Raw genomic sequence first — 22,089 nt, forward strand, 5'->3', positions numbered from 1 at the left:
CGATATATTAAAATGTAATCTTAATTATTCAATAGATAATGAGATAAGTAAACGTAATATTTTGGCTATGGTACATAAAATTTTTGATCCGCATGGTTTTTTGAGTCCAACTACCTTGTTACCTAAGTTACTATTACAGGAGGCTTGGACTATGAAATTAAAATGGGATGACCCCTTGCCAGAAAACAATCAGAAAACATTTCAGAACAGAAGGCGGGATGAAATTAAATATCTTGAGAAAATTATTATTCCACGATATGTAGAGATAAAGGAGAATTCAGAGCTGCATCTATTTGTTGATGCATGTAAGAGCTCCTATGGTGCATGTATTTACATTAGAACTGTAACGCCCGTGGGAGTCAAAATTCGATTGATCAGAGCCAAATTCAGGGTAGCGCTGTTAAAATCTCTGACAATACCTCGGTTAGAATTGATGGCCTGTTGCATTGGTACGAGACTGGTTCACTCAGTATACGCTGCCTTAGTCATGCCTGATTTGAAAATTATTGCAGGAGTCATTCTATGGTAGCACTCTGGTGGATTAAGAACCGTGGTGATTGGTCAGTTTTCGTTGCGAATAGGGTAAAAGAGATAAACAGTCTGATTTCTTCTCAGTGTTGGCGCCATCTTCCAGGTGATTTAAACCCGACAGATATGCTTTCAGGAGGCTGGTGGGAGAGGTTAGTTCATGTAGTAAAGGAACTGTTGAGAAGGACACTCGGTAACGCGGTTCTTACAACCGAGGAGTTGTACACAGTATTGTGCGACTGCGAGTCAATAATTAACTATAGACCTCTTACCTATGTGTCGGAAAATCCGGATGATTTAATCCCACTTTCCCCAGCCATGTTTCTCATCGAGAATCGTAGCTTAGGTGTTCCTGATGTTGATTTCTGCGATACGAAAGGTCTTCGAAAAAGGGTTAGACATCGCCAAAAACTACTTAACGATTTAGGGCATAGATTTAGGAAAGAATATTTAGGACTTCTAGTCCAAAATAAGAAGAATTCATCGTCAGAGCTACGGTTGGGTGAAATTGTCCTAATAGGAGATGACATCAAAAAACGGATGTATTGGCCTTTAGCTAAGGCCATTCGACTAATTCCTGGGAAAGATGGCAAGGTCAGAACTGTAGAACTGAAGACTCAAGCTGGTACGCTGATTCATCCCATTCAGCGAGTCTTTCCATTGGAAGTGCAGTTAACGGACACACCCACTGATCCCATAAACAATAACTCTTTTACTAATCCTGTTTCTTCTATTTCTAGTGATGAGCATTCAGATTCTAATGATTCTTCAAATGACTCTAGTAACATCCTGCAAGGTGCTAAAGTGTCAAGATTTGGACGTGTGATCAAGGTGCCTCAGAAATTGGATCTCTTCGACCAGGTACTGTATGTCTTTGAGCCAACCTGAAGTCGACTCAAAGAGGGGGAGAATGTTGGAGACGGCCGCTGCAGACAGACGATTACATAACGGCTCGGCGAAGGTCAACAGACGGAGCGCAGCATCTGATTGGACTATTTTTTATTATTCTTATTTTTCTTTAATTGAGAACTAAGCGGGGAAATTCTCTTTTCAATCTATTATATGTATGCACTAGTTAAAGTAATGTAAAGTTTTCAGCTTGTGTGAGATATCCATATTAAATCTTTATATTAATAATCCCTGCTGTGATTATTTAATTTGTAACACCTGCACGTTGTAGCCCTATGAGTTGCAACAGTTATGTCGATTATAATTCTTTTCATATATAGCGCTTATTTCAGTAGATTTGTCTCTGTAAGTTTCAATTGTATCATATTCTTGATGCGTAAAACTAATTAAATTTTAAATTTCTTCATCTAATTCAAATAGACGCTCTGCTTTCTCGACAGCTGTGCCAAACTGAACATGAATGTCCCTTTCGACATCAATCTTACAATGAATATTGACAAACGTATTCGCCGCCATAGTAAAGAAACGGCGTAAATTAGTTCTTTCTGCTCGTAAATTAATTTCAAATTTCGCTGGATCAGCCTTTAATTTAGTCTCAGTTTCTGTTCTGAATCTTTAGTCATTTTACCTTTCTTAAACGTACTGTATCAGATTGAACATAAATGCTGCGCATGAAACAAAACGTAGTATAAAATAACTCAGAAGCAATAAAGTTATATGGTTTACCTTCTAATAAAGTAATGTTCGATTCATAAATTCAACGGCTTCTGGTTCGTCACTGTTGTTTCCACTCGAAATCCAACTTCGTTTTACATCCAATTTATTTCACTTTACGAACATGCGACTATTTACATGTAGATTTTAGTACAATGATCAAATGATCCGTACGGAATTTTTCGGCTCAATAACCAACAGGAAATGCTAAATTCAATGAGTGGCAACAGTATTATTGGGATTATGGTTTGGCTTAGTAAGAAGAGGAGCTCCGATACTACTAAACTTGCGCTGAATTTAAATGTTTTCATTCAAAGGCATGTAAATAATCTGAGTGTGATGTGTTTTTCGGTATTTTTGTATGCGATTTTTTTTTTTTTAAATTAAAAGTCCATGATCAGTTGAATGAAACTTGTTTGAACAAATACAGCAAATAGTGCGCCTGATTTATTGTGAATAACGTTTATATTATTTGTTACATGCGAAATTAAAATATCATGGGTAGAAAGGAGAAAAGGCAGCGCTTGATTGCATCTATCGATCCAAGATTTTGTGGTGTAGTTAACAGTGCTCAAGCTTCTGAAATTGAAAGTGACCCAAAAAATAACTCTTTGTTTCAACAACTTCCAAGGTATATCATAGAACATTGTAATTGGCATAAATCATCTGTATATTAATGTGGGTGAAAGGTTAAAATTAATTGTAATTTTTGACAATTTTTTTTTTATTCTAGAACAACCCATACCCTTGGCGACAAACCGGGAAAGTGCAGAATCACCCACTGCTTCGCACATTTCTCAAAATCGCTAACTTGAAAATAACAAGTCAAAGAATTGCACAAACTCGGTGTCCATGTACACATCGACCTATTTTCACTTAAAAAACATCTGAGAATTGCACAAACTTGGCATTGCACACTCCCTTGACTTTGTCCATGTACACATCGATACCTGCTATATAAGTGAGCGCACCAAGGATGTGGGCTCTGCTAAGATCCAAATTTTGTTATATTAATGTAAAAAGCATGACACTTTATTAAATGTTAAAATCTTCTGATATGCACTAAAGGTAGTCTTGAAACAGATAATAAATAACTTAAATGGGTAGATTAATGTGCTACGATTTTGTATCATGTTTTAAACAGATAAATGTGAAATTAGAAATTTTCTCTTTAACCTTCATTGATTTTTCCAGTCAGCTGCAGTTAAGATTGACTTTCAAGCTTAAAATGAATTAGGGTTGAAGGAAGCAAAGAGAGCGCTGAACAGAATATGGAACCAATTTTTCAGTAAAAGTATAATTTAGGGTATCCCTTGGCGATTTTTGGCGGTACATGGATACCGATTGTGCAGTGCTTTGACTCGTTATTTTGGCTTGCCACTACACAAAGCCAAAATAACAAGATAAACAATTGCACAAACTTGGTATTCATGTACACATCAACTTATTTTCACTTAAAAAAAAAAAAAAAAAAAAAACCCCGAATTGCACAAAAATGGCATTGCACACTCCTTTGATTTTATCCATGTATGCGTCGACCTATTTTAACTTTAAAAAAAATCCCAGAATTGCACAAACTTGCATTGCGCACTCCCTTTACTTTGTCCATGTACACATCGATATATTTTCACTTAAAAAGTCAAAGGAGCACCAAAGTCTACAACATACGCAAACAAAAAATATATAATCTAAATAAAATACATTTTAAACCAAATAATGAAATAACAAAAAAGGAAAAACATGTTATACATTTAAGTACTACCAAAAGCAAATATTCACTTACCATGATTTTCGAGTTCGCTTCGTACACCCAGAGCCACGTAAAAATAAAAATATCAATCATACTCAAATGACTTTTTTCAAACCAGGTACTCTTTCTGATTGAACGCTTCACATAGTGACCATCTGAACCTTTCTTCCCACAAACCCATTCAAATCCATCTAAACGGTTTTAACACACACCAGAAAAATGCTTAAAAACATCCCATGATTCAAAATTTCCCAGAATTATGCACCCGATTACATCATAATAGGGTTCCCATAACATTCAACTACTCAGGCTACCATAAATGAAACAACAACTTGGCGATAAATCAAACAACAACTTCGCCATAATACAAGGGGAACCTTAAAGTCTACTCTACCCGATTTTTCATTTCCACCCTAATTTGTTGCTGATTTCTTTGCTCAGGTACAAAGAATGTTTAATATTTTTATTTCTTATGTTGAATAATGTGCAAAGCAAACTGGTTTCAAACTGGTGTGCTGCTTGCGGCCCTCGATTATATTTCCCATAAGTTAATTAGGGTTATTATTTATGATAAGAATTTAAAGAAAAAGTTTTAAGATTTTAATGGTTTAGAGTCCAGTTTTACATTATTTTCATTATCAGAAATGAATGTGAGTATCTCTCCAGAAAATTTAGAAATGAACTAATTAATTAGCAGCTGTGACATAAATCTAATTTAAAGATTTGAAGATAAATTTGATTAACTTTTATTAGTGCTTGCCAAAAGATAAATATTTTTGGTTACGAATTTTTGCAACAAGAATAATTGCTTTGTTTGGAATTTTATTTGATACTTATGTATAATCCAATCAACCATCATCAAGTAGTGTGATTTAGAGCGAATTATAGATGACTATGTGTTTTACAATTCTGCAGTAATGACTATCGACAGTTGCCGAAATTTCCACCAGCGCTCAGTGAGATAATTTGTAAGTAATAAGTCTATGAAAGAACCAGACTGCCATTGAGTATTTACAATTTGTGATGAAGATACTTTCTAGTAATTTTCCTCCAAGATTACAAACTATATGAAAATCGAAGTGCCATGAGCTATAGTAGTTGAAAGGTGTTGTAAGAAACAAAGAAGTTTATACTTATTTACATATAAATATTTTCTTCTATATGCATCATAGAAAAATATATTAAATAAAAGGAAGAGGATAGATTTCATTATTTATTCTCAGGTTTTGTCTCCCTGGCAGGTTTTTGCATTTAAAAAAAAAAAATTAAGTTACTTATTGGTTTCATTATATTGCAATTAAGTAATTGTCAATAAATGCCAATTTGAAAAGTTTAATGTTTAGCTGTCAGTGCATTTGATTTACAAGTAGTGACCAATAGAAATTTCATGCAGAAAATAAGTATAAATTTGAATTTTTCTGTTTGTTTTTATATTTAATTTTTGCCAAGTATGTAGCAAAAAGTTTTTTAATTTAGCAGTTGATTTTGTTATGTTAACAGCAGCAACAATAACAAAAGCAACAACAAAAACAAAAACTTACTTTTCTTTTTTCCAATTGTGGCCCATCATTTATTTTTAGATTGTGCATTTGGCCTGCATGCAATTTGATTTTGAAGCCACTGGTATAAGGAATGTAATTTACTTAATAATTTAATTTAATATAATGTAATAATTTAAGTTAATTTATACTGTCAAATACCGAAAATCCGCCAACTCCTGAAATCCTCGTTGCCTCTCAAAATATAAACATTCAGTTTATAGGTTCCGAAAACCATAGCATTGAGTACGAAATATCGAAGAAAAAATACTTACCGAATAATCATGTCATAATTATGGAATAATAATGAGTCATAACTAAAATATCAAATTATTGACATCATGATAAAAGTTTTTTCCCCTCTAATCTGCATCGAGGAAAAAAAAGCAGACGATTCACTCAACTCTTCTTTCAAGTTTACGATTCACATTGTTGTATTTTCTGAGCTTTGTTATTTCATGAGATTATTTAAAGCTGCTTTCTTTTTATCTGGATATTTTGTGGATAAATTAAAAATATTTTAAATTTCAGCCCTTTTTAATACAATTGCAGATAAGAAATGCACTCATGATTTTATTGCGTGCAACATTGAAAAATGTAAATACGTAGATTGACGGTAATGCAAAAAGTGCAAATTCTGCAAAGAATGGAGACAGGTGCTACTCCTTGGTTTATAGCAGAATCGTATGGAATTGCGATGCGATTGTGTGTGATATACAGAAAAATAAAGATAAGCTGTTGAAATTGTACAGCAACAGTGATTCTAACACCGAAATCCGAAACTGGAAATCTTTGCATTAGGTGAAATTGTCAAACCTCGATGCTGTGTATATATAATACAATGAGTAATCAATTTATATATGTAATAATAATTTAATGCATATAATAAGTTATTGCAATAATGTATATAATAATTTAAATAAATGTATCTAATACACCTTATTTATTTTGAACTTTTAGTCTGAATATTATGATTTATCTTTTCTGTCCCGAAATCCGCAAAATCCTAAAGTCTGCACAATCTCTGGTCCCAAGCTTTGTGGATTTCTGGACTTCTACTGTACTAACATTTCAGTTTTGAAGTTGTAATTATGTATAATTATGATTTTTTTATCATTTTTGTCACTTATTATCAATTAAAATTTATGAAACTTCTCTTATATGCTCCCTCAGGTCGGCGAATTTCTCGCCAAACATTTTTAGTGAGAAACTCCACGCAGCCATATTACTACCTAAATTTTTTGTCTACATTTCGAATTTTAAGCCTAAAATGTCTCCAAAAACATGGTTTTCACACATGCAAAAATAGCAGCTCTGCATTTCGGACTCCATTTTAAAAGTCCCACAGAAATTCCAAAAATACACTTGGATTGACACACTCGTGAAAAAAAGACTCGTTAACAACTTCAACATCATACCTTTTAATACTAAATTTACTTTCCGCACAATCTTAAATACATGACTTAAATCTTGCCATCATGTCTATCATTGCAACATAGGCCATTTCAAAACATGCATGACACGAACCAACGAGCAATTAAACCATTCCAGCAAAAGATTTTTCAATGTCAACAGGGTTGCCATACAACACACAATCGTGCCAAAAACCGGCACAGAACACATATCTCCACATTTGGTGATATTAGGGCGCATATAAGAGTAGAGCCAAATTTATTAATTGATATCATTGATATCCCTTTTAGCTATAGTTTTTCTATAACTGTCTATATTGCTGTCTCGACCATGTTTGTGACTGTGCTTGAAAATCCTGTACTTATGTATTAGTTCGATCATCTTGATGCTTTTTGACTTCTAAATTAATACATCTTGATGCAGTTTGGTGATTGTTTGCAAAAGAAAAAGAATGATGACTTATAACTGCAAAAAAAAAAAAAAAAAAAAAAAAAAAAAAATTAGTGATTAAAAATATACATATTGTTATACATTATTATGCATAGTGTAATTTAACTTGGAAATCAATCATTAAACTTAAGTTTTTGTTTATTTTGTTCTGGTAGAGATTTTGCAGTGATTCCCTTGTAATTAGATCCTAAGCAATTTGTAGCAAAAAGTCACAAATTGTCCTCTTTATAGGGTTGCCATGCTACCTGGAAAAACGGAAAAAGTCAGGGAATTCGGAAATTGACCAAAAAATTCAGGAAAAAGTCAGGGAATTTAAGTGTTTTAGTCAAAATCTGGAAAAGTCAGGGAATTTCATACAACGATCCCGCCATAAACGGCAAGTTTTGCGCCGACGTCGGAAGAGATTACTTTTTTGGCGAATTGTGTATCACGTGAGTGTCATTCGGGCAGCTGGAATAGAGCCAATTTTCGCAGCTCCAATCTGATTGTCTTTTATAGAAAGGCAAAGCAAGTTTCCCACAACTTTTGGTTTCCAGTAACCTCGAGAATCGCATGTGCAGTGCATGAACTAAAGAAAATACCTGTTCTCGTATAAAACAAAATGGGTTTAATCCTAGTATACGGTACCATGAAGGTTAGAATCAAAAAATATGTATTGTAAAGAAGGAAAACCTCTCTGCAAGAGACGTGGCTCCGTCCCATCATAGAGGGAAACAGCTGTGCATGCGCGATATATCTGTCGCCAAAGCTCGAAACCTATGTCGAAGTTCGAAGGTCACATTATCAGGAGTTCATAAAATGAATATCGTTTAAAATTTCTTTAAACTCTAAAGGAAAAGAAAATATTTTTTGGCGCAAGTAAATTAATTCATGGATTAGTTATTTTGAGGGGGGGGAAACTACGAAAATCCGTTTTTAAAATTATTGCAAAAAATCCAAGAAAAAACGTTCTTTGATAAAACGTTTCTTCATGGATTTTTCTCAATAATCTAGAAACGGATTTTCGAAGTTTTCTTTTTTGTCAAAGAACGTTTCTTCTTAACACGTGTTTCTTAATATCCTGTACACATCGCGGAGAGGGAAATTCTGGCCGCCAGGTTCCGTCGCCAAATCCCTTGGCAAATTTTCCCTCCGCTTTCTAGCGGCGTAATAGCATTTATGTGTATGGAACCTTTTCTTCTGTACATAGACGTTCTTTGGTTAAAATAATCTCCATGTATGGTACAGCGGAATTTGGCAACATGGTGATGAGCAGTGAACGGGTCATTTTGTTCTTGCCGACAATTTTCAAAATCATGCGAAGGCCGTACTGTATACTAGGATTTTGCCGCAAAATCTTTTTTTGTTTCTTTTCTTTTTAATAAATACCTTGTCATTTTGCAGTAAAATAAAAAAATAGTAATCAGTCATCTAGGCTAACTATATTCGCTAAAATATCGTTTATTATTCTAATTCAACTTTTAAGTAATTATCTTTATTTTTATGTTATTCATATCATTTAATGTTTGTTCTTCCCTCTAAATTTATTTAGCGGCCGAGCGATAAAGTCGCTAAACACTGGTAGTTCGGTCCGAGGTTCGAATCCTGCGAACGGGCTGGCTGCATGGGCGTTTTTGTGGTTTTCCCCATGTGTAACGTGTATATGAGCCAGTTTCCCTTAGAAAGTCCTCCACGAAGGCATCCCTCTCCTTACGCATATAGCCCTTGAGGCTTTGCCATAACCACACACACACTAAATTTATTTATCCTTAGTAAATAATATTTCCAAATTTCAGGAAATTTTCTCTGGCATAATCCTGAAATTAATTCTAGCAGTATGATGACATCACGAAATTTAATGCACATATTTTTTCCTTATGTACGCTGCGAAATAAATATAAAATACCTCAATTTAGTAAAAAAATATCATTAAATAGATTTCTTTCTTTCATTTAGCTGCAGAATGTCTGCAAAAAAAGCCTTATTTTATTCCAGATTGGGCAGATTCTAATCTCAATCTTCAGTGGAGAAAACAGCTCCTATTATAATTATATTTGTGTTTTCAAGTGTTAAGGTGCCTTTTAAGAAGACACCTCACACAAATTAAATTTACCTGAAATCTAACCTAACTTTTATTGCACTACACAGTTACTATTTATCTTGGTGAAAATCCAATAATTGTTTTGAGAATTTGCAGTTCATAGCTTCTGGAGGAACATATGGGATCTCGATAAATCCCACTGAGATGATGGATGTCTTCTTTACATTGCTGATAGGGATTGTGCAATTACATCATGTAGTCTGGGTCAGAAAATTGCGTTATAGAGTACCTAAAGCAAGTATTCCCAAGTCTGGTGTGATGGAAGCCAACCACTGTTTTAGCATCTTTCTAAAACTGCAGAACAGGAATTAGTACTTAAAATGATGCATTTAATGGCACATGTTAGTTGTCTGTTTTTCTCTAAATTTTTTTTGAGAAATTAGGTATTTTGGTATTATGTTTACTGTATTAAATATAATAAATTATCTGCAAAGTTATTTTAAGCAGGTAATCATGAGGCTGGTACTAGCACATGTCCTACCTTAAATGGGAGAGAAAAAATGTGACTAGCTTAGGTAATTTTTATGTATTTCAGGTAATTTTATATCCTTAATACTCATGTATTAACCGTTTTGTTCTCCGGTACTTTCATTATCGATCTAGATCACTACTATGATAAATTCTTGCCAAATGTGGTGGTTACCTCATGACACATTATGTGTATGGAAATATCGCATTCTGCAAAGTGAACGTTCTATAGAAAAAATCAGTTAGGTATAGTTTAGATTAAGAAAATATATATAATTTATTCAAACTTAAATTTTATTGTTATTAAAAGAGAAAAATAAATGTTAATTGAAAGGATTTTTATTACTGCTTAATAAATAGGTACGTGATACAATTATCTGGTGATTTTTGTTTGAGACAATGTCTGAAGCAGCTGATTAAACTTATTGTGATAAGGTGCAGAATTTCTCAATACCTCATGTGCAGTGTCTTCTTTCTTCATTAGAAAATCAGACAGTTCCTGCCCTTCTTTTAACAATTCATTTAACTTCATTTATGTTAAGGTCTCTTCTTCACTGCTGCTACTTTTGCCATCAGCTTGTGTTATAAAATAATCCAACTCTTCATTTATCATTTCATGATTGTCATTCTCAACTAATTCTTTCATTAATTAAGATACAATAACACGCCGAACAAATATTAACTTAGAAGCCAAACAACAAAAAATCAGCTTTATATTTTCAAATTTTCACAGGACTAGTTTCGATGGTTTTACCAAAACATCAGCCTCAGCTGCAAAAGCGTAAATGAACGAGGTAAGATGTAATGATTAGATAAGATAAGAAAGCCAATCTTTCAAGGCTTTCTTATCTTATCTACTCAGTATCTCATCTCATTCATTTACGCTTTTGCAGCTGAGGATGCTGGTTTGGTAAAACCTTTAAAACTAGTCCTGTGAAAATTTGAAAATACAATACATAGTCTTTAATCCGGACTCATCGGGACTTTGGCGATTCCGGGTTAGGGATTTTTCCGGATTATAGATCATCAATTTAAATCTAGTAAGATGGCATGCAGAAATTATAAAATTAAAAATATGAAACCGTAATTTATGAAATAAAGAGCAATTATGATCTAAAGAGTATCAAAATTTACAAAAAAAAAAAAAAAAAAAGCTTAATGTTTATTTTAAACATTTCTTTCAACATGCACATACATAAAGCATACATTACGCATAGTCAAAATTAGAAAACTGCAACCAGAAAACTATTTGATGTGTATTCGTGATATTTATAATGATGAGGAATTTGATTTAAATCATATCAAAGACAGAGTACATCGAGATGAAATACTACATTTAGTAAGGAATTATAAGCCGAACAAAATAAAAACATCTGCCCTGAAGATGAGGATAGTGCTGACAGATCAACTTCCAGTTCAATGCGCACCGCGACGTCCCCCCCCTGCAGAGCAGCGTGAAATTGATAAATAGATTTCGGAATCGTTAGAGAAACAAAGGATATGCCTTTATCCATTTTTTGCAGCAATTCCACTTTTTGCTTGATTGACATCAAAACATGCTTTCGCTTTGTAGATCCTTTGGCAGCTCCAGAATCGGAAACTCTTTTTGACATAAGCGAAAGTTCAAGTTTACTTTTTATAAAATTGCTCTAACAGTCTGCAAAAAGTAATAAGCCGGATGCAATTAGAAGATTAAGGAACAACGCAGTCTGCAACATTAACTGAAATAGATAATTAGATAATTTTAGCCTAGCTTATTCCGTCCGTTATACATTAAACGCGCATGCGTAAACATATTATGCGAGTGAGTAAACGCATATGCACATGCATAAAGGTATTATGCGCATGTGTAAACGCATGCGCAGAAAGTTTGTAGCTTTGAGGTCCGGATTATGGACGCCCGGATTAAAAACTTTTTACTGTGTAGCGCTGATTTTTTGTTGTTTGGCTTTTAAGTTAATTCTTTCATGTTTCTTTCCATATCTGAGAAATCTTCACCATCTGTTGGTTTTTGTAGTTTGCATGATTTCCTTGGTTTCATTTTCAGTTGATGGAAATCCTTTAACATTTTTGATGGCTTCTTCCCAGCACAGATGCCAGCAAGCATTCATTGTTGATGAATTCACATGTTCCCATGCAAGTTTAATCATTTCTATAGAGTGTCTTTTGTTAAATTTCTTTCAAAATGTCATTAGTGTGTCATATTTTGCTTCATCTAGTGCTTTATTAACAGAGATGCAATGTTTTTATGATTCCTTAATCCATTAACTGGATTAAAGAGGTGTTGTTTAGTGGAAAACCTCTGCATGCTCAGGTTTTGATGTTCCAAGAAATATTTGATTTTTTTTTTTTTAATAAATGAATTTTCAAATCACTCATTAAAGAGGACTATCGCCAATGCAGTCAATACTCTGCAACATACCGCATATAATTGAAATTCTTATATTGGGTAGATTAATTGGGGACAATTGAAATAATCCATATGCCCAAAATCATGTTCTGCAAGTCTGTCAGAATATGCCAAATTCGGCAACCAAGTGCATGTAATTGGGTACTTTTAACAACCAATGTCACTATTTTGATATGTGTTCTTTTTGCTGTATTTTATACTCCAGTAGGTTTTGTAGACCATGATATTTTTTGTTTTGAGTTCAATTTTTGGAAAAAACAGTTATAACAGTGTATACAGTAATTTATAACATAGTAATTTTATAATAATTATTAGTAATAGTAATTTTATAACAGCAAATATATAATATTATAAAATTTCTTCAGGAATATAATAATTTGCTGCAAAATTGCTAAAGGAGACAGTTTCTTTGAATCTGTAGTCTGATCATGAAGATCATCAGAGCAAAAGTAGTAAAAACTTGTTAGTAAGTAGGTGATTGATTTTGGGAGTAATAGTTAATTAAGATGAAGGTACTTATGTATGTGTAGACTCGCATACGTGCATAGTTGACGACTTTGATAATCATTTACAGTTTTTGATATTGTTACTTTCACTTTGTGTTTGTTTTCATCCTGCAAGTAATATTTCTTACTATACAATCTTTTGAAATATAATGATAGTAATAGGTGCAGAGTAAAAATGTTTCTAAAATTAAGCAACTTTTTCTTCATTCTAGATGATGCCTCATATGATGAAAACAGAAAGATGTTCTCACTTTATAAAGTGATAAAAAAATAAATGCTTGGACTTTATATAATGGGCTGCTGTGTTAATAATAGCTGAAATGTTATAAAATCCTCTCTTGATGCTCATAAGTTAAAGAAAAATGCTCACACATTAACCAATACCTTAGCTAAATTTTGGGATTGCTTGCACATGTTGATAATTGAAAACTGAGCATTTTTATTGCTAATTTGTATAGTAATCCTGTATGCACTGTTTATGCTCAGATTTGAGATGTATTTTCTAAACTTCGAATGGATTATTTATTTGATTTTATTGTAATGTGCATGGAGCAATGTTGCAGGTAATTTATATTTGAGTTAAATTTTTGAAGTACAGTCAAAAGTCGTTAACACCCATAATCCGGAATGATCTATAATCCGGACCTCAAAGCTGCAAACTTTCTGCGCATGCATCGCATGCGTGTAAGACCTTTACGGCTGCGAATATGCATGTGCGCATGCACATAATAGCGTTTAATGTACAACATGCGCGTTTAATGTATAACGGACGGTATAAGCTAAGCTAAAATTATCTACCAATGGTAAGTCAGCTTGCAGCCCACGTGACAACTGGTCACGCCCCTTCGCCATTAGCTCCTGCCCATCTGGACTCACACTTCGAACTTATTCTCTTTTCAGTGCCCAAAGAGCAAATATCTGATGACAGCCGGAACAAATCAAGCAGACTGCTTGATAATCTCGGCATAAGTGGAACTTGGAATTTGGAATAATTCAGTTAATGTTTCAGATTGCGTTGTTCCTTAATCTTCGAATTGGATCCGGCTGATTATTTTTTGCAGACTGTTAGAGCAACTTTATAAAAGTAAGCTTGAACTTTCGATTATGTCAAATAGAATTTCCGATATATGTTTACTAATATGTAAAGGATCTACAAAGCGAAAGTATGTTTCGAAATCCGAAATCTGTTTATCAATTTCACGCTGCTCTGCGGCGGGGGGGGGGGGGCGCGCAATGAATTGGAGTTGATCTTTCAGCACTATCCTAAACTTCAGGGCAGATGTTTTTATTTTATTTGGCTTATAATTCCTTACTAAATGTAGTATTTCATCTCGATGTACTCCGTCTTTGGTATGATTTAAATCAAGTTCCTCGTCATTATAATTCGCTTTCGATAGTGAAGAAAGTGACACAGAGGTTATTGAAAACGAAAAAATTTCGATTGACAAATTATTCGGTATTCTCGACACAGCAATTATAGGACTTGAACAGCGGAACTTTGTAAATAAACAAGAAATTATGTCTGTTTAATAGAATTAAAGAGAAAGTATTATCACATGAAACGAAGCAACTTAAACAATTTACATTGAAAGAAATGTTTAATAAAGTAAACAAATAAATATTAAGCTTTTTTTGTAAATTTTGATACCCTTTAGATCATAATTGTTCTTTATTTCGTAAATTACGGTTTCGTATTTTTAATTTTGTAATTTTTGCATGCTATCTTACCAGATTTAAACTGATGATCTATAATCCAGAAAAATCGATAATTCGGAATCGCCGAAGTCCCGACGAGTCCGGATTAACGACTTTTGACTGTAAATATAGTCAGAACTGTGAGGAAGAATGAGAGAGAAATTCCATCAGGTTTTCTAATAAAGAAATGAGAAACATATTTTTCAATTTTTGGTTTTCAGAAAGAAATGACGATTCTTTCTTATGCACCAAGGAAAAATAGAAGTGTTATCCTGCTATCAACTGTGCATAACAATAATAAAATTGATGAATTCACTGGAGTACTGAAAATGCCAGAGATTATTTCTTTTTAGAATCTAACTGAAGGAGCAGTAGATGTTGTCGATAAAATGACAGCAGTGTATTCTACAGCTAGAGTATCAAAACAGTGGCTTATGGTGATTTTTTTCCTCTATTTTAAATGGTGCAACAATTAATGCACGAATAATGTTACTTTCCACAAGAGAGCTACCAATTCAGTTTGGAAACATGTGTTCTTTTATCAAATCTTTAGGACTGAAGTTAGACACAAATCAACAGTGACAGAAAATCATGCTTGCTTTAAAACTAACAGAATATTGTAACATGGAACTAGCATCTAAAAAGAGGAAAAACATTTACAGAAGGTGTTCCGATTGCCCTAAAAACAAGGACAGAAAGACACAATTTCTGTGCAAGAAATATAACATTAGTATTTGTATGGAGCATATGAGCTCAATCTGTCAGAGATGTGCAGAATAATTATATGTAAGTTATTTCTTTAAAATATTCTAAAGTCCATTGCTTTTTATGTTATTCCACATTTATACTGATATTTGTATAATTAATGCAATTTAGAATGTGTTTATTGCTTTTGGGTATGGCATAATCAACATGCCTTCCCGAATTTGTAATTTTGGTATGTGTGCTGCTGGGTTTAAGAGGAAATTGTTCTTTTTAAGATAAACTTCAACACTGTCATCTGAGTGCAAATAATGATCTTAAAAATATATAGACACTCAGAAAGAAAAGAAAAGTATAAATCAGTTTTTGACATTTGTTGCTACAAAGGAGTCATGAACATAAGGTGGCTTTTACCAAGAGATGTTTATAGGCATTCTTATTCATTCTGTATTAAACTGTTCCCTTCTTTATATAAATATAATGTAATTTACAACAAATTGAAATGCTGTGAGGAACTGAAATAGTCTTTTTAAGTGCCTGTTTTTATGTTAATTTCTTTTATGTTTTTTGCATTTTTTCGTATTTTGTATAACTTTGAAGACTGCAAATTTAAATTATGTTATTTTTATTATGTAGCACAGAGGCTAGTAATATAAAATCAAATAAGGATGAAGGATTTTGTTTATTTCTTTCCAAAAAATTGGCTGATTATCTGGACAGGTAATTATGTTATTTGTAGCAATTTCATAAGATTAAAATAATGTAGTTTTTAATCCTGTTAAAATGAACAAATGTTTTCTAATCATAGAACTAAGATTTAATAAAAAAAAAGTTTGAAAAGGAATTTATTAGGTAGCGTTTATCTGAATATTTTCTTTTTTGAAATAATAGTCATTATTAATTGGTATACATACTCTTAGACATATCTGCCATTTCCGGAGTATTTTTGGCAGTTGTAAGAATAGAATTAAGTAATGCAGAGAAATGCAATGCAATTTTTTTCTTTGCAAAATAAATAATAATAAAAGATAACTACTAGTAATATATTTTTTTTTCAAATGGTCAGACACATGCTTTTTAAGTATTAGTTGGAAATGGCCAATCCCATTTGTTTAGATGTTGCCAAGAATGTTACCCTAGGTGCATCATACTAGGTAGACTGATGTTACACACTTGAGGACTGCAAGCAACTACAAACTTGTATGCTTTCTCTTAAACCTAGGCTGAATGTTATGGCAGATAGCACTGGTAACTACCATGCTGAACAGCAGGGCATAACAATAGTAAACCCTATTTAATTTAACTAAAAACCCCTTCTTTTGTTATATTTTTTGTTGTAATATTTAGTAAGGGTTTATAATCAAGTATTGTAATAAATGAAATTGCTGAATGGATAGAAGGAATTTAAGTATCACAATGTGAAGAGTAATTACTCTTTTTAAGTACTAAATAAATCATACAGGTAATTACCATATATGTAAACTGCATAACTGTTGCTATTAGTCACATCTATTCAATTTAGGCCTACATGCATTACACTGATTGCTTGTATTTCTGAAAACAGATAGGTAACAGTGTGATTAATTTTTGATTTTTTTGTGTAGTTAAATCTAGTGATTTAATATTTGAAAAGGTAGTTTTGATTTCGCTTTTCTAATCAGAATCATGATCTCATCAAATTTTCACCAACATTTTTACTTTTTAAATTTAATTCTAAAATGTAAGGAAGTGGTATTTTTGAGTAAATGTGGTAATTAAAAGATATTTGTAGTGTATAATAAATGGAATGTTAAATATTGATAAATTTTATTGCATATACAGTCAAAAGTCGTTAATTCGGACACCCATAATCCTTAATGATCTATAATCCGGACCTCAAAGCTACAAACATTCTGCGCATGCGTCGCGTTGACGCATGCGCGTAAGACCTTTACCGCTGCTAATTTGAGTGTGCGCGTGCGCAAAATACGTTTACGAATGCGCGTTTAATGTATAACGGACGGGATAAGCTAAGCTAAAATTATCTAATTATCTATTTCAGTTAATGTTGCAGATTGCGTTGTTCCTTAATCTTCGAATTGGATCCGGATTATTATTTTTTGCAGACTGTTGAGCAATTTTATAAAAGTAAGCTTGAACTTTCGATTATGTCAAATAGAATTTCCGATATATATTTACTAATATGTAAAGGATATGCAAAGCGAAAGTATCTTTCGGAGTCCATTAAACAAAAAGTGGAATTGCTGCAAAAAATGGATAAAGTTTATCTAAACTTTGTTTATCTTTAACGCCGCGGCGGCGTGCATTGAATTGCAAGTTGATCTGTCAGCACTATCCTTATCTTAAGAGCAGATGTTTTTATTTTATTTGGCTTATAATTGCTTACTCAATGTAGTATTTCATCTCGTCTTTGATATGATTTAAATCAAATGCCTCGTCATTATAATTCGCTTCCGATAGCGAAGAAAGTAACAGAGGTTATTGAAAACGAAAAAATTTCGATTGACAAATTAGTCGGTATTCTCGACACAGCAATTATAGGACTTGAACAGCGGAACTTTGTAACTGAACAAGAAATTATGTCTGTTTATAGAATTAAAGAGAAAGTATTATCACATAAAACGAAGCAACTTAAACAACTTACATTGAAAGAAATGTTTAATAAAGTAAACAAATAAATATTAAGATTTTTTTGTAAATTTTGATACCCTTTAGATCATAATTGTTCTTTATTTCGTAAATTACGGTTTCATATTTTTAATTTTATAATTTCTGCATGCCATTTTACCAGATTTAAACTGATGATCTATAATCCGGAATCGCCGAAGTCCCGACGAGTCCGGATTAACGACTTTTGACTGTATATGTATTCTTAGTAGCAAAAGTTGTCTTGAATTATATGGATATAAATTTAATAAGTTATATATGTTTTCTGGCTTCCTACAATTTCTTTTTTTATAGTCACATGAAAGAAGTAGAACCAAAGCCTTCAAATGAACTTCTGGAAAAAGATGGTATGATAGTATATGTACATTAAGTTTTATTCATTTTGTACTTATTCAAATTTAAAGTGCTGATTTTTTTAATTGGTTTTATAATCACTAATACATATTGTGAATGTAATCACACTTTCCATATTGAATTTGGTACCTTTCTGTCGGATTTGTAAAACATGTATAATTTGCTTATAGGTTCTAATCTTGCTGCTGATTGATTAATACTGTGAGGTACACATAAGATGTAAATAAGATATGTGAGATATACATAAGATATAAATAAAAATATTTGATACTTCTTTGTTAGCACCTGCTGAGAATGAATCGCCACCGAGATACCTCACCAAAATCTGGCTGCATGTTTTACCTCGCCATGTGATACCTCGCCATGTGATAGTATATTAGCACTGGCTGCATGCTGTTATAGCTCACCACGTAATCCTATATTAGAGCAGTGTTGCATTTTTGCTTTCGCCGCATATTCTTACATTATTCATATTTGATGCGGTTGTCAAATTCACATTGTGTATGTAAAAATATATTCGTTGCTCTTTTTGTGACTGTGAGATATACATAAGATATAAATAAAAATATTTGGTACTTCTTTGTTAGCACCTGCTGAGAATGAATCGCCACCGAGATACCTCACCAAAATCTGGCTGCATGTTTTTATACCTCGCCATGGGATAGTATATTTGCACTGGCTGCATGCTGTTATAGCTCACCACATAATCCTATATTAGAGCAGTGTTGCAGTTTTGCTTTCGCCGCATATTCTTACATATTCTTCATATTTGATGTGGTTGTCAAATTCACATTGTGTATTTAAAAATATATTCGTTGCTCTTTTTGTGACTATGACATTAACAATCTCTAATTAACCAAGTAATGAGGGGAATGCTATATCATTTTGTCAAGAAAGAGGTATTTTACCTGACAAACAAGTATGTGAAAATGGACACAACATGAAACTTTATGTTAATGGTGGAACCATTTGGAGGTGCAGCATTGAAAATTCCAAAAAGAAGAAAGACCTTCATGCTAGAAATTGGTTCAATGGTTCCAGAATATTGTCTGTGACTGCAATTAGATTATGCATTCTTGGGCGGACGAGTTGTCCATGAAATGTTGCAACAAACAGCTTAATATGTGTGAAGGTATATCATGCGGTTGACAAATACATGTGATAAAATAATAATAATAAGGATAAGGATTAAGGATTCTTAAAATATTCTTAGGAAATGATTTATGAGTATTGCTATTATTATTAAATATTGAGTTATTTATTTTTCTATTGGTATTTCGTCAGCGGTTGCAACCGAAAACGTCGCGGAGAAAACAACGCAAGGCAAAAACGTCGTGCTACAAAACATCGTGGGAGAAAACATCGCAGTTCTAAAACATCGTGGTACAAAACATCGTCGTCGAAAATACCGTGGTAAAAAATAAAGTATCTACAAATCATCGCATGACGATAACATCGCAGACATGCTTCTTTCAGGCTTTAATAACTGTAAATGGATATTCCCATATTGATTTGTGATCGCAAGATGGAAAGAAGGATAATTTTTACTTTCATACTTTTTATTAACTAATAAATTTTTGCTGAGAAAATAAGAATGAAACTTAAGTATAGAAAATTAATGCAACTTATAGCACTTAATAGAATTTTAAACCGACATAGTTAACTAACAAAGGCCATTAATAAATCATTTTTATAAAGTTTTTTACTGGTAATTTTTCATGAAAAGTATAATCTATAATTTGCATTTAATCTTTTATGCTTAAGTTTCCTTTATACTTTTTCAGCAAACATATATTAGTTAATAAAATATGTGAAAATAAAAATTATCCTTCTTTACATACTGCGCTCACAAATCATTATGGGAATATCCATTTACAATAATTAAAACCTGAAAAAAGCATGTCTGCGATCGTCAAGCGTTATCGTCATGCGATGATTTGTTGTTACTTTATTTTTTACCACGATATTTTCGATGACGATGTTTTTAAACTGCGAAGTTTTTGAACCGCTTTATTTTCGACGACGATGTTTTGTAGCACAATGTTTTAGAACTGCGATGTTTTCTCTTTGCAATGTTTTCTCCCACGATGTTTTGTAGCACGACGTTTTCGCCTTGCGTTGTTTTCTCCGCGACGTTTTCGTCCGCGATGTTTTTGCCGCGATGTTATCGGCGGACACCTTCGTGAGCTCGGCAAAATAATAGCTGAGATCTTGGAACAAATCTAAAATCGGCAAATATGGTTGGAGACTGCTATAAGAAAGAAGTATAAATTATTTTGATATTTTTAGTGCACAGTTCAGTTGTTCCTCAGATAATAGTAGTTTTATAGTTCCTTGTTTATACTTTTTCATATGTATTTAAATATTTTTTTTTTTAACCTAATGAACTGTCTGACATTTTGGCTTTTTTTCTTGGATGTAGAATTCTTTCTTTCTTTCTTTCTTTTTTTTTTTTTTTACTATATTATTATTACTTAATTAGTGTCCTTTTCTGTAATGTGTTTCTCTGATTTACATTGCTGACCATTAAAACTGTAACACCAACAAGATTGAAAGATAACACATCTAAATTTATTTTACAGATTTTGTACAATATAAAGTTATCATTAAAATTTTATGTGCATAGGACGAATGCAAGGGTACCTCGGTACTGAAAGTTATTACCATATGAAACATTAAGCATGTTTTAGCAGAAATTATGCTGTGGATGACATTTTGAGATTCTATAGTACAAGTAGCTGTAATTTGTTATCAGAGTTAATTTTTGTAGCTGTAGGTGATCTTTGCTTATGTGTGGGGCAACACAGGTCGAACAGAATCAAGACAAAGTAGAATGTGCTGTGTGTTTAGGAAGTGTCAGGCATTGATGGTGATGTGTAATTATATGTTGTCTTTTTTGAAAGGGGCTGTAGGATGCTTCTCTATGTTTAACCACAAGACTCAATCAGTAATGAACTATGAAACGTTTAACAAGGGACTTTCAATTTATCCTATAAAAACAAAATATCAAATTCTAACAAAATGATCGACTTAAAATACAGGGTGCCTCGAAAATGCAGCAACAAACGTTTAGGGGAGGTAGGGCACATCATAAGGATTGAGAATTGCATAGCAACCTATGACCAGACGTGTCAAGAGTAACTGGCAGCAGAGGTAGAAGATTGGAAAAAAAAAAAAAAAAAAAAAAAAAAACCAAGAGTGATTAATTTGAAACATTTATTGGACATCATGTATACAAATTGTATACGATATGACTACAGCTCTAATGTTACAGCAGAGGCTCATAGTTTTGCACCATCAAATGCTGAGCATGCTTGGCACCGGAACATTGATTGCCGGACGCAGTTGAACACACGAGTCTTACCACGAGATCTATTTCAGACTCCACAAAATCAGGATACTTGATAGCTATAAAGGCTTCCCGTAGAAAGAAATCAAGGCTCGATAAATCAAGTGAGCATGGGAGCCAGGGAACTGGTCCACCACATTAAACCCATCCATGTGTGAATGGCCTGTTCAGATTCCTATGAACAGCCAGTCAAAATGAGCAGGTGTCCCATCATGTTGGAAGCACATTTTGCTGCTTACATTTACTGGAACATCATCAAATAAGCTGGGAAGAACCTGCTTCAAAAAAATCTGTTATCATACGTGGCGGTCATGCAGGATGGTAAAAGTTACAACCTGACTAAGCAGTTGCCAACAAAAACCTGCCTACACATTTACTGGGATGCAGTAATGTGTAGGATGGTGACACACACCATCGGGGATCTGTTGAGCCCACAAATGCACATTGTGCTGATTGAATATGTCATCCCCATTGAATGTGGCTTCAGCAGTGAACAACACATAAGCTGGGAAATACACATCTCGTTCAATTTGTTGCAAATACCACTGTCTGCAAA

General features: G+C 33.1%; 1 protein-coding gene across 2 annotated transcripts in view; it reads left to right on the forward strand.

The window, feature by feature from the left end:
* The first annotated feature begins 2,430 nt into the window (after nucleotides 1–2,430).
* The window catches only part of LOC118191812 (uncharacterized), a 29,581-nt gene continuing 9,922 nt past the window's right edge, over nucleotides 2,431–22,089 (forward strand). Inside the window, exons 1-3 of one of the 2 annotated variants that reach the window (XM_035362661.2) lie at nucleotides 2,431–2,782; nucleotides 15,800–15,883; nucleotides 18,125–18,177. In XM_035362661.2, the coding sequence (XP_035218552.1) occupies nucleotides 2,649–2,782; nucleotides 15,800–15,883; nucleotides 18,125–18,177 (271 nt within the window). In that variant the 5' untranslated portion in view covers nucleotides 2,431–2,648. The remainder of the gene's footprint in view (nucleotides 2,783–15,799; nucleotides 15,884–18,124; nucleotides 18,178–22,089) is intronic. The other variant, XM_035362660.2, reaches the window with a different exon arrangement.

This window comes from Stegodyphus dumicola, chromosome 4 (assembly GCF_044657685.1).
Source record: "Stegodyphus dumicola isolate Sdum_Otavi_A_Nest chromosome 4, ASM4465768v1".
In the NCBI taxonomy this organism is placed as follows: domain Eukaryota; kingdom Metazoa; phylum Arthropoda; class Arachnida; order Araneae; family Eresidae; genus Stegodyphus; species Stegodyphus dumicola.